The 12,478-nt window shown below is 38.1% G+C and overlaps 1 protein-coding gene across 3 annotated transcripts in view; it reads left to right on the top strand.

Annotated features, from left to right (window-relative positions):
• Positions 1–12,478, top strand: part of SLC25A36 (solute carrier family 25 member 36) — a 41,000-nt gene that overhangs the window by 2,269 nt on the left and 26,253 nt on the right. For 2 of the 3 annotated variants that reach the window (XR_008618042.1, XM_055086517.1), the window contains exon 2: positions 9,976–10,326. The exons of the other annotated variant lie outside the window; for it this stretch is intronic. Coding sequence is in view for 1 of the 2 variants with exons in the window: in XM_055086517.1 (XP_054942492.1) it covers positions 10,190–10,326 (137 nt within the window). In the remaining variant the exon portion in view is untranslated. The remainder of the gene's footprint in view (positions 1–9,975; positions 10,327–12,478) is intronic. 3 annotated transcript variants of the gene reach the window in all.

Here is a 12,478-nt window from a genome sequence, read left to right as displayed (position 1 = left end):
ACAGTAGAACTAGGAAGGATGGTAAAGATCTGGTTTAGCCCCTTCAAAATATGGGAAAATACAAGGTATAAAAAATTTACTTACCCAACATTAAACACCTTTTCATACATGTAAAATGAGAGTTAAAATAATCTCTGAAGAACCTCCCAGCTCTATATTAAATGAAATCATTTAGAATAGATTTCTGTATGAAATTTCTATAGAATATTCTGGAAGTCTGTATGCTGAGCATTATGGAAATGCAAACTGAGTTGTGGGTAACATGGTTCTTAATTGAAGATGTCTAGTATATCTCAAAGTTGCATATTTAGGCAATCATTTTTTGGACGTTCTTCATAGAAAACTAGATTTCATTTTTTTATCATGATAGAATTATGTAAATTAGGCGTTAGGAAACTTATTTTTTACTTCAATAATAACAAGATAGAGAAAAGGAGAGAGATCTTTTTATTAGCCATTGTGCAAGAACCAGTAACTTTTCACAGTGGCATTTAATCTTTAGACAATAATTGTCTTAAGATGGAGCCTTTGGATTGTTTTCTTGATGGTTATAATTGTATTTATTCAAATATGTGTTTATCAGGATCTCAGATTTCTAGTAGCCTTATAGATGTATTATTAAATCAGGAAAACTTGAAACAGGCTCGCACTGGACCTTGGGTCTGGGTGACCGACTCACATGCATAACTCGTGCTTTCTTTAACACACCCTTTGGTCCCATTATGTTTTTGTCAGGGTTAATATTCAGAGTTTGTAAGGTCATCTGTTAGATTGATTGAGTTATGGAGGCTACTCACAACTGCCCAAAAAGGGTGTAAATATGATTTAATTTTAGCTATGCTTGTAATAACACTATATGTTTGTGTATGAAGACATAAGCAGTATGTTTTTAAATTCTTTGATAGATGTACATTGTTTAGTTGTGTGTCAGCTGCATATTTCCACCGAGGGGCAGTTTGGGGTTTTTTTCCATTTAAAAGAGAGATTGCTTCAAATGGAAGGAATAAACCTTCAGCATTTAAGTGGATGAATTTCCTTCCTTTGTAGCTCCCGTGACAGTGAGAGCTTAATACATATAGTTAGTAATTTCAGATAATCTAAGAAATGGTTTATTTTTATATCCTGGAATTAATCAATCCATTCATTTATCAAACCATTTATTTTTCATTTATTCAGTAAGAAACTCCATTTGGGTGTCAGATAATGTTGATTCTGTAGAAATTTTTTCATAATATTTGTTAAATTACTTCACCTGTTTCCTTGTAAAATCAGGGCAGAAGTAGACTACTTAAAAGTATAATGTGGTTTATTTACACTTTGTCTACATTTTTTTATTAGCCTTATTTCCATAATTTTTATAACCTTTTTCTTCTTTTATTTCTTTTTAAAAACACATTTTAATTCTTACTAATAGATTGCAAGACTAAGGTAATTTGCTTATCCTGATGTATTCTCAAACTTATTTTCCTGTAAGGGGATTAGTATAGCATTGTGGGTCAGGGACACCTGGGAGTTTCCAAGACCTTTTTGGTGGTCTGAGACATTAAAGCTCTTCTCATAAAAATACTAACACATTATTTGCCTTTTCACTGTGTTGACATTTGGACTGATGGTGCAAAAGCAATAACTGGTGAAGCTGCTGTTACCTTAGCATACATCAAGGCAGCATCACCAGCTGTGCTAGTAGTCACTAGCACTTGCAATTTAAAAGCACAGGGTCTCTTAAGAATGTTCTTGAAGCAGTAAAAATTAATGTTTTAAGTCTTGACTCTTGGGATTTCCCTGGTGGTCCCGTGGTTAAGACTCCATGCTTCCACTGCAGGGAATGTGGGTTCAATCCCTGGTCAAGGAACTAAGATCCCACATGCCACGTGGCACCTCCCCCCCCCCCCCCCCAAAATCTTGACTCTTGAGTACACATCTTCATTGCGTATTCTGTTTGGCAAATGGGGAACATGAGTAAAGCATTTCTACAGTTGTTTCAGCCTTAATCTGAACTAGCCTCTTTTTTCATGAGAACCACTCTTGAAAGAACAATTGATAGAGAGACTATGACAATTCAGACTTGAATATTTGGCAGACATTTTCTCAAAAAATGAAAGAAGTGGGCCTGTTGGTTCAAGGAAAACCACAACAAATGATAACATTTGTTGCCATGTGATAAAATTTGAGTTTTCAAGCAAAAATTAGAATTTTTGAAATTTTTTTTTAATCGTTTATTTATTTATTTATGGCTGCGTTGGGTCTTTGTTGCTGGGCACAGGCTTTCTCTAGTTTCAGTGAGCAAGGGCTACTTTTCATTGTGGTGCGCGGGCTTCTCATTGCTGTGGCTTCTCCCGTTGCTGAGCATGGGCTCTAGGCACATGGGCTTCCGTAGTTGTGGCTCACGGGCTCAGTAGTTGTGGCACACAGCTTAGTTGCTCTGCAGCTTGTGGGATCCTCCGGGACCAGGGCTCGAACCCATGACCCCTGCATTGGCAGGCAGATTCTTAACCACTGCGCCACCAGGGAAGTCCCTTGAAATCTTGAATAGATAGAAAATGTAATTTTAAAAATATTGTATCACAAAACGTATCTACACTTGGAAGACCTGTATAATCCAGTGAACCAATATTTTTCAAATAACCAATGCATGATGTTATAGAGTAGTGCACAGGTAAAAGATTCAGAATGTAAAATAAAACAATGGATTTTAATGTAACAATATGAAAAGTTTATTGGTATAGTTCAGATTCCATATTGCAGCTAATTTCATGAGCCTACCACATGCCCAGTTTTAATGTAATACTGAAAAATATCCACAGTTATCTGAAAGGGGGTGTTGAATTGTTACACTAAGTAAATTATATCATTAATTAAAAGGTTTCAGTGCCATGGTTGGGAAAAATTGCAGTAGGATAAAGGGGAATAATGGGGGTGCACTGTAGTTCTAAGTAGGAGGATAGTGGAGTCTTTTTGAGAAGGTGACTTTTGAACAAAGACATGGAGAGGCGAGAATTAACTATTCAGAGGGAACAGGCAGTGAAAAGACCCTAAGTAGGGTAGGAGCACTGAAATGAGGCAAGTATAGCCAGAGTAGTAGGCCATTGTTAGGCCACTGAAGATCTTTGGCTTTTTTCTGAAATGGGAAGAGTCATTGCAGGAGTTTTAAAGCCAAATTCTGGTCGCACCATGCTTAGAATAGACTGTACGTAGGGCAGGGCCAGAAGTAGGGAAATGATTTGGCTACTGGAGTAATCAAAGTGAGACTTAACGGTTCTTCAGAGAAGGTTGTAATGTACTGTATGTGGTGTGTGAAGAAAAGTCAAGAATAACGCCAGGATTTTTTTAGTTCAGGCACCTAGAGGGAGGGAATTGCTGTTAACTGAGATGGGAAGGTTGTGGATGGAATAAGGTTGGGGTGGGGGAAGATCGGTATGTGGTTCCATTTAAGACGAAAATTTGAGAAGTAGAGAAGTCAAAAAGCCAGTTGTTTAGGTGGATGGATATATTAGGTAACTCCAGGAAGGAGCTCTGGACTAGAGATAACACATTTAATAGTTAGTGGAACATAGATGATGACATGAGCCTAGACGAGGTCACTAAGGGAGTGAATATAGAGCAGAAGAGAGGAAATTTCAGCGAAAGAGATCAGAAGAAGAGCAGGAACCAGCAAAGTAGACTTAAAAAGTGACCAAGAAAATGTGTTCTGAAAGTCAAATGAAGAAACAAATATACAGTATTTAGGAAGGACATATGTTATTGTCCATTAAGATGAGGTCTGAGAGCTATTAATTATTGAATTTAACAATTGTGGAGACCTTTGGTTACCTTGATCAGCAGTTTCCAAGGAAGAGCAGGGGGAGGGAAATCTGATGGGAGTGGGAGAGAAATTAGAGACAGTAAATAGGATTTTGAGATTTGTTGCAAAGGGGGATCAAAGAAACAGCAGTAATTTGGGTGGGGAGGGTTACTTTTACTCAAACTACCACATACCCTCAGCATATTTTTCTTCTATAGTGAATTTTAGTCCTGATATCATTGTTTTTCCTTACATTAATGACTGTACATCTACCTCTTGGGCTGTATAATAACAGCTTTCCTCTGTGTTTCCATGTTTATCAAAGTTGTTGGTTAACATTTCCTTTTTTTTTTTTTTTTTCAGTTTATCAGTGTTTTGATTTTGCTTTAGCAGTTCAAATAAGCCTAGCTTGTTAATTTTTTTCCTGCATGAGAAACACTGCATGTAACCCCCCCAGCTAAATACCATTATTTTCAACCACTCTTATATCTGACTTCTCCTAAGTTAGTCTGTCGAGTATGTAGAATATGTCCTTCATTCTTCAAGAACTTGTTTCTTGCCCGAACATTAAAGCTTCAGAAGAAATAACCTCTACAAATATACTATCAGAAAAACAATCTTTAGTAACAATTCCATAATGATTTTTATGGAATTTCAGAGACAGGCTACATGTTTTGAGATTGCAAAACTCTATAGCTAACATTTCTTTTTCTTTTTTTTTTTTTAATTTTAAAAAATATTTATTTATCTAATTTTGGCTGTGTCGGGTCTTAGTTGCAGCAGGAGGGCTCTTCGTTGCTGCATGCGGGCTTCTCTTTAATTGTGGCGCCCGGTCTCCGGAGCATGCGGGCTCAGTAGTTGCAGCACGCGGCTTAGTTGCCCCGTGGCATGTGGGATCTTAGTTCCCTGGCCAGGGATTGAACCCTTGTCCCCTGCATTGGAAGGCGGATTCTTAACCACTGGACCACTAGGGAAGTCCCTATAGCTAACATTTTAATGAATCTCTTTCTTAGCGGTATTTCTTAATTTGACTGATGCCCTAATTAGGAAATTACAGGGGAGTGTTACCTGCAGCAGAAAAATGACAAAATATTTTAACCTATTCACTTTGCTTTACAAAGCTAGACACTGCAGTTGTCTGACAAAATAGTTTTGTTTAATGTTAACAGAAATATATTTCTAAAGTACCTACATATACGTGTGTATATACATACACACACATACACACAAATATTGTGGACCCAATCAGAATATATTTTGTCCATTTATAAATTAACCTTGCCTATTCAAAACAAGTGTCCTGATCCATACATGCTCAAAAGGTCAGAATCAAAGATACATGTGTAACAGCCACAGTCTTGGAATCCCGTTTCTTTTCCTTGACCCATCCCTTCCTTAGCAGAAACCTGGGGCACCTTAAATTCCTCCATAGGTGTGGCTAGTAAAGTTCTCTAAAACCAGGGGAACTGAATCTAGTGGTTCAGGCCCTTGGGGCTATCCTGCTGATCAGGTTTTGTATCTGCACTGACCTATGGATTTATGACTCTTGGCATCATGGCTGAACTGATCTGCTTGTTATTCATATTTACTTAGTGAACAATTTCTTTTTCCCCTTCCCTATCTTCCCCAACCTCCCACATTTCTCATTCTTGTGTTGCTGTAACTTGGGTGAGGGAGAGTATTTTAGGGCCCTCAGAGTACTTTCTCTTTCTTAAAGATCTATTTTCCCAGATTTTTTTGTTTTGTTTTTTTAACCAGTTTCTTGGTTACATTGTGCCTAGCTTAAAAAAAAAAAAAATTTCCATTCTAAGCAGCTTTTAGCCATTGCTTTACTCAAGGGATCCATAGCCCTTGAGTAGTTAGAACTCCTGGCATGTCAAAAAATTTTATCTTCATTATATACAGTAAACAAGTAGAAGCAACACTTGAAAGTTCTGAGACATTTACACTCCCAAATTACCATAGGCTAAAAATGTGTCTACATTCCAGTAAATTCCTGGGGTGACTTGATCTACTTATTGTATAATTTCTCAAACATCATGAAAATAGAATAGTTTTAAATGTCTTGTAAAGGTGTTTCGTGATAACCATGTTAAACAATTCTTAAATATTCTCTAAAATCAGTGCATAGTTATATGATAAACTGACTCTCACCAAGCAACCTTGGCCTCATATCTTTAAAAGGTATGACATTTACCTTTGAAACTTTAAAATTAGCGTTGATCCAAATAGTTTTACGAAGAATACATAGTTCAGATTTTCTAACGTGGATGATATACCAAGGGTATAAGGGCATTTTAACAGTTTTATTTGATTCATAACCTTAGAAACCCCCTATCTAGTTTTTTTCTTTTTTTAAACAGGATCTTTTTTTTAAAATTATTTATTTATTTATTTAGGCTGCATTGGGTCTTCATTGCTGTGTGAGGGCTTTCTCTACTTGTGGCGAGTGGGGGCTACTCATAGTTGCAGTGCACGGGCTTCTCATTGCAGTGGCTTCTCTTGTTGTGGAGCACGGGTTCTAGGCACATGGGCTTCAGTAGTTGTGGCACGCAGGCTCAGTAGTTGTGGTCCACGGGCTCTAGAGCCCAGGCTCAGTAGTTGTGGCTCACGGGCTTAGTTGCTCCACGGTATGTGGGATCTTTCCCGGCCAGGGCTCGAACCCGTGTCCCCTGCATTGGCAGGCGGATTGTTAACCACTGCGCCACCAGAGAAGTCCCCTTTGTAGATTTTTGATGTTACAGAATGACACATTTATATGCTCTTCTGCTATCAAACTTGGCTGTTCTCTCCTTGGAATTCTTGGCTAATCAAAGCATTTAAAGCAAATGAGAGAGAGACTTTGAATTGTATCTTTTTCTTTTAACAGTAAAGCATCCAACTTAGTACTTTTTTTTTTTTTTGCGGAGCACAGGCTCCGGACGCGCAGGCTCAGCGGCCATGGCTCACGGGCCCAGCCGCTCCACGGCGTGTGGGATCTTCCTGGACTGGGGCACAAACCCGTGTCTTCTGCATCGGCAGGCAGACTCTCAACCACTGCGCCACCAGGGAAGCCCCCAACTTAGTACTTTTGTTAGTAGCAGATTACATTGGTGACACCTTGCAATTGATCTTGACACATTGGCCACATCACTGGATCAGGAGGGACTCAGGACCAGCTAGAAGGCTAGAAATAAAATGAGGCCCTGCTTTAAGGCACTTGCAGTGGGGATGGTGAGGGGAAGTATAAGAGGAAGTTTAGAATGTAGAACCAGTGAGACTTGAGGATAGTCGGATATCAGAAGGCCTCTTTATCCTTTGATCTCCCTTTGAACTGATGATTGTTAGCCTCCAATACTGCAGGAGCGTGCTTTGTGTGTTAAACTCTAATAATTAGAGTTAGAGCAGAGGCCAGTATGGTTGGAACAGAGTGAGTGAGAAGGTGGATAGTAGATGAGATCAGGAGGAATCAGGGAAGATCAGATTGTGTTAGATCTTGTAGGCCAATGTGAGGACTTTGGCTTTTATTCTGAATGACGTAGGAAGTCTTTGGAAAGTTTTGAGCAGAGGAGTGACTTGATCTGACAAGATTTTAATACAGTCACTCTTATGTATTGAAGGTACATTGGAGGGGGGTAAGGGTAGAAGAAGAGAGACACTAATTAGGAGGTTACTCCAGTAACCTCGACAAAATATTGTGGCTTAGACCAGGGTGGAAATGCTGAGAGGTGGTCAAGATTCTGGATTTATTTTGGAGTACTGAGTCAAAGACACAGGCGCAAATACATCATTTTTTCATGGAGTCCATTGGGTCCCAGAAACATCAACCACATTCTCCAGTTAAAAACCCGTGCTATTTTTAAAGGATACTTACTGCTAAAATTATGATTAAACATTTATTTAAAAATAAAGAAATGTATACATATAGTTTTTTAAAAAGCTGCTGAAAGACAATAAAAACCAACATTTCCCTGCTCCCTTCCCCCATGTCTCCTTACCAGCGGGAAATTCTTATTTTATCTGCTTAATAGGTTTGGCATAGAATTCTAGAATAAGTAATCTTCTGCAGTTGTTGAGTAATGTGATGCTATTATGACTTTTCCTGTGTATGCGACCTTTTGTTCTTCGTAGAAATTCATGAGATCTTTGTCTCCAGTATTATGAAAGATTGCAGTATTGTCACTTGATGTGGGTTTTTTGCATCCATTGTACCCGTTAAACCTGAGCTCACAGTTTGAGTTCATGTTCTTTAGAAAATTAGGCTTCTGCCCTGGAATACAGTTTTACCCAGGGTGGGGAGGAAGAGATACCACCTGGGTATCCTAGCTTTGCTACATTACCTGTCAGCCAGTCCTTCTGTTTTAAATTCTTAGCCTTATCTCCATCTTGAGTACTTGGTGCCCTTAGTCATTAGGCCTGTTGTAAGGAGTTCAGGGCAAAACTGTTTGCTTCTCTTTGGTATTTCCTTCTGCAAGCCTTTCTTCCTCTTTGCCAAGGCAGTTAATCCTTCCCATTTGCTTCATTGCTTGAAATCATGTTAATTTCTCCTCTCTTTGTCCTTGTGGCATTTTCCTTTAGAGAGTGAGATTTTTGACATGGTGAAGAGATAAATCTAATGTACTTAATCCTGCTTTCATACATAGAGATTTTTAAATGTTTATTGACAGCAGTAGTTTTGTTCTCTACATCAATTATGATGATTTCAGTGTACAAAATAATTACTTTAAAATGACTAAGATAAAAGCAGCATGAGAAACACTGGAGTGTCATTCCTGTACTACATACCTATTGCATTTTATAATGTAAAACTGCTTCAGGACAGTGTAAGTGCTTGTGTATACACCCACTTACACCGCCCTCCCCCCACAGCTCTGTACAGTTTAGATCGTCATGTATTTTATTTATTGAAGTGGTTTTTTTAGGAATCATAGTATATATGTCTGTGGTCTGCCATAAAGTATTTGTAATAGTTCTGTTAAAAATTTAGTTGCTATAATCAGTAATAGATGCTGACAACTTCAGTAGCTAATGCTTATTGAGTACTTTCTATGTGTCATTCATGGGTTATATCATGTATCGTATATTATCCTTACAACAAGCCTGTGAGGCATAGATACTGTTCTTCCCTGGTAGGTTGGTTGGTTGTTTTCTTTGTGTAATGTGTTTATTCTCTCAGAACCAGGAATGACTGAGTATGATATAGGTAGTCATTGCTGTGAATGTGCTAACTTTGCTTTTTGCTTGTTTTTATTTATTTTAATTATGGAAGTAATTCATGTTCATTGTGAAAACCAAGGACATATTCTTTAGGTTTTAGAAAATATAAATTTGCATGTTTATTTCAAATTTGGAGTCTATTGGGTTTCATGTTCAATAAGCTTACAAAGTAAATATATTAAACAGCTTTCAAAAAGTTAGGCAGGTCTTCCCTGGTGGCGCAGTGGTTGAGAGTCCGCCTGCCGATGCAGGGGACGCGGGTTCGTGCCCCTGCCCGGGAGGATCCCACATGCCGCGGAGCGGCTGGGCCCGTGAGCCATGGCCACTGAGCCTGCGCGTCCGGAGCCTGTGCTCGGCAACGGGAGAGGCCACAACAGTGAGAGGCCCCTGTACTGCAAAAAAAAAAAAAAAAAAAAAAAAGCTAGGCAAATTTGAATTAAAAACAAATATGAGTTACTATAAATAAATCACTACTATAGTGTGAATACAGTGTGGTCTACCATGTAGGCTGTCTTGAGTTCTGCAGTATATACTAAAGTGTATACAGTGATGATCCATATCTCTTACTACTTAGCCTCAACAATTAACATAAATAAACTATGGCTTCTATTTTTAAGATTCTTTTTGGGCCTTATATATAATTAGGTTTTTAAGCCTATTTCATAGCTGTTTAAAAACATCAGTTTCTTATTCATTGAGTGTAGAAGTCTCCCTTGGCTTGCTTAATTTTGTTTCAAATCTTTTATGGCCCTACTATTTGTCTAATTGACGCTTGATTTCTGAAAATATAATCATGGTTTTGATCTTTTCTTTTGGGGGATTAAATTTTTTAATTTCCTATTTAAAGTCATAAGTGGAATTTTTGAGAAATACTAATTTTTTGGTTTCCCAGTACATATAAAAGGTTTGCTTATACTATACTTTACTGTAGTCTATTAAGTGTTCAATAGCATTATATCTAAAAAAAACAATGTATATACCTTAATTTAAAAATACAGATGACCCGGGGACTTCCCTGGTGGCGCAGTGGTTAAGAATCCACTTGGCAATTCAGGGGACACAGGTTCGATCCCTGGTCCAGGAAGATCCCACGTGCCACGAAGCAACTAAGCCCGTGTGCCACAACTACCGAGCCTGTGCGTCCGGAGCCTGTGAGCCACAACTACTGAAGCCCGCGCACCACAACTACTGAAGCCCGCGTGCCTAGAGCCCATGCTCCGCAATAAGAGAAGCCACCGCAATGAGAGAAGCCCGCTCACCGCAACGAAGAGTAGCCCCCGCTCGCCGCAACTAGAGAAAGCCCACTCACAGCAACAAAGATGCAATGCAGCCAAAAATAAAATAAATAAGTAAATAAATAAATTTATATAAAAATACAGATGACCCTTGAACAACGCGGGTTTGAACTGCACAGGTTCACTTATAGGCAGATTTTTTTCAATAAATGCATGCCATAGGACTACACAGCCCATGATTGGTTGAATCCACAAATGTGGAACCACAGATACAGGAGCTCTGACTCTATAGTTATACGTGGATTTTTGACTGTGCAGAGGATCGGCACCCCTAACCCCCAGGTTATTCAAGGATCAAGTGTACTTGATTGCTGGGAATTCCCTGGCTGTCCAGTGGTTAGAACTCCGCGCTTCCACTGCAGGGGGCATGGGTTTGATCCCTGGTTGGGGAACTAAGCTCCCGCAAGCCGCGAGGCGCTGCCAATTAAAAAAAAAAAAAAAGCCCCAAATGTATTGATACTTGATTGCTAAAAAATGCTAACCATCATCTAACAATAAAGCATTGCCACAGACCTTCAATTTATAAAAAAACGCAATACTTGTGAGGCACAATAAAATGATGTATGCCTATACTATAATCAAAACATAAGACATTTCTGTTATCCCAGGAATTTCTCCATGCCCTTTGTGGTCAGTTATTCCCACCTCAGCTGCCTCTTGGTGACCACTGATCTTACTTCTGTTCTAGTTTTGCCTTTTACAGAATGTCATACAAATGAAAATGTTATAAAATGAAAGCCTTTTGTGCCGTTTTTTTTCAGTTAGCATAATGTTTTTGAGATTCATCCAGATTGCTGCTTTTTATTACAGAGCAGTAATCCATTGTATGAATAGACCACAGTCTGTTTATCCTTCATCAGTTGATGGACATTTTGGTTGTTTCCAGTTTTTGACTATTAAGAGTAAAGCTGCTGTAAATGTTCACGGACAGGTCTTTGTGTGGACATATACAGGCATAGCACGTTTTATTGCACTTTGCTTTATTGTATTTTGAAGATAATACTTTTTTTTTTAAACAAATTAAAGGTTTTTGGCAACCCTGTGTTGAGCAAGTCTATCAGAGCCATTTTCCCAACAGCATTTTTATTTCTTTGTTCATACCCTTTTTCTGTCCTATCACATTTTCCCACGATTTTCCATTCTTCATCAAACCTAGCATTAAAATGCTCAGTTTTAGCCACTTCTTAGGGTCTTCGTTTTCTTATAAAGTTTTCCACATAAAACTTACATTAACTAAATTGTATGCTTTTCTCTTTTTTTTTAAATTGAAGTATAGTTGATTTACAATGTTGTGTTAGTTTCTGGTGTTGAGCAAAGTTATTGTTATTTTTATATATATCCTTTTCAGATTCTTTCCCATTATAGTTTATTACAAGATATTGAATATAGTTCCCTGTGCTGTACAGTAGGACCTTGTTGTTTATTTTATATATACTGGTTTGTATCTGCTAATCCCAAACTCTAATTTATCCCTCACTCTCCCTTTCCCCTTTTCTCCCTTTCCCCTTTGGTAACCATAAGTTTGATTGTAAGTTCATTTGTAGCATTTTTTTTAGATTCCACATAGAAGTGATATCATATATTTGTCTGTCTGACTTCCTTCACTTATGATAATATGTATAATAGTATAATAGTATGATAATCTCTAGGTCCATCCAGTGTTGCTGCAAATGGCATTATTTCATTTTTTTTCATGGCTGAGTAACATTCCATTGTGTATATAATACCACATCTTCTTTATCCATTCATCTGTTTATGGACATTTAGGTTGCTTCCATGTCTTAGCTATTGTAAATAGTGCTGCTATGAACACTGGGTGCATGTATCTTTTTGAATTAGAGTTTTCTCCAGATACATGCCCAAGAGTGGGATTGCTAGATCATGTGGTAACTCTATTTTTAGTTTTTTAAGAAATCTCCATACTGTTCTCCATAGTGGCTGCACCAATTTACATTCCCACCAACAATGTAGGAGGGTTCTCCACACCCTCTCCAGCATGTATTATTTGTAGACTTTTTGATGATAGCCATTCTGACTGGTGTAAGGTGATACCTCATGGTAATTTTGATTTGCATTTCTCTAATAAGTAGTGATGTTGAGCTTCTTTTCATGTGCCTGTTGGCCCTCTGTATGTCTTTGGAGAAATGTCTCTTTAGGTCTTCTGCCCATTTAGGTCTTCTGCCCATTTTTTTTTTTTTTTTTTTTT

Source organism: Physeter macrocephalus, chromosome 1, assembly GCF_002837175.3.
Source record: "Physeter macrocephalus isolate SW-GA chromosome 1, ASM283717v5, whole genome shotgun sequence".
In the NCBI taxonomy this organism is placed as follows: Eukaryota; Metazoa; Chordata; class Mammalia; order Artiodactyla; family Physeteridae; genus Physeter; species Physeter macrocephalus.
This window is presented reverse-complemented; position numbering and strand designations above follow the sequence as displayed.